This window comes from Limulus polyphemus, unplaced genomic scaffold (assembly GCF_000517525.1).
Source record: "Limulus polyphemus unplaced genomic scaffold, Limulus_polyphemus-2.1.2 Scaffold45, whole genome shotgun sequence".
Lineage (NCBI taxonomy): Eukaryota > Metazoa > Arthropoda > Merostomata > Xiphosura > Limulidae > Limulus > Limulus polyphemus.
Window position 1 is genome coordinate 1,486,051 of NW_013665655.1, and position 644 is coordinate 1,486,694.

A 644-nucleotide genomic window follows, 5' to 3' on the forward strand; every position below is an offset into this window, starting at 1 on the left:
CATAAATTCATGAAATAGAAGTTCAATAAAATTTTGAATGCGAGTCACCCATGACCCATCTCGAAAGGATTAAGAATTAAGATTAATGAATTAGTCTCAAGTAAAGAGTTTAATCTTTTAACTAATAATTTAGCAACATTTTGCATGGGTGAACCAATGTTGGACACAGCAGGTCTGTAAGGAATGTTATCACTGTGAATCTTGGGAAAATGTAAGAACAGGTAGGTGGGAAATACACAAGGCAATTCATAAAAAGTCCATAATTAAACTATAAAATTATATATAATTAAGACAGGATTAAGAAGTTAAAACAAATTTAAAAAATGAAGCTTTAAATCTAAATTACACTGTTAATCAAACTACAAGCTTTAACATTTATTACCTCTTTTTGTAATCAGTCTTTTTTATGAAAAACTTAAAATGTTTTGCTGAAAAAATATTGTTATGTGCAGATTTGCACTGAACGAAACATGCAAATTTTATATTGAATTTTGAAATTTACCAGGAACTTCATCATCATCTTCATCAATTCCTGTATTTTCAGCCTGATCTCCACTGGCACCTGTCAAGGATTCATAACAGAACATAAGATTGTTAGTAATCATGAAAAAATAAGATGTTGTTAAACAGAACTCAGCTAAAGT

General features: G+C 29.2%; 1 protein-coding gene across 2 annotated transcripts in view; it reads right to left on the reverse strand.

Annotated features, from left to right (window-relative positions):
- Positions 1–644, reverse strand: part of LOC106462323 (transcription factor BTF3 homolog 4-like) — a 21,254-nt gene that overhangs the window by 2,928 nt on the left and 17,682 nt on the right. For both annotated transcript variants that reach the window (XM_013922232.2, XM_013922241.2), the window contains exon 6: positions 503–562. In XM_013922232.2, coding sequence (XP_013777686.1) covers positions 503–562 — 60 coding nt within the window. The remainder of the gene's footprint in view (positions 1–502; positions 563–644) is intronic.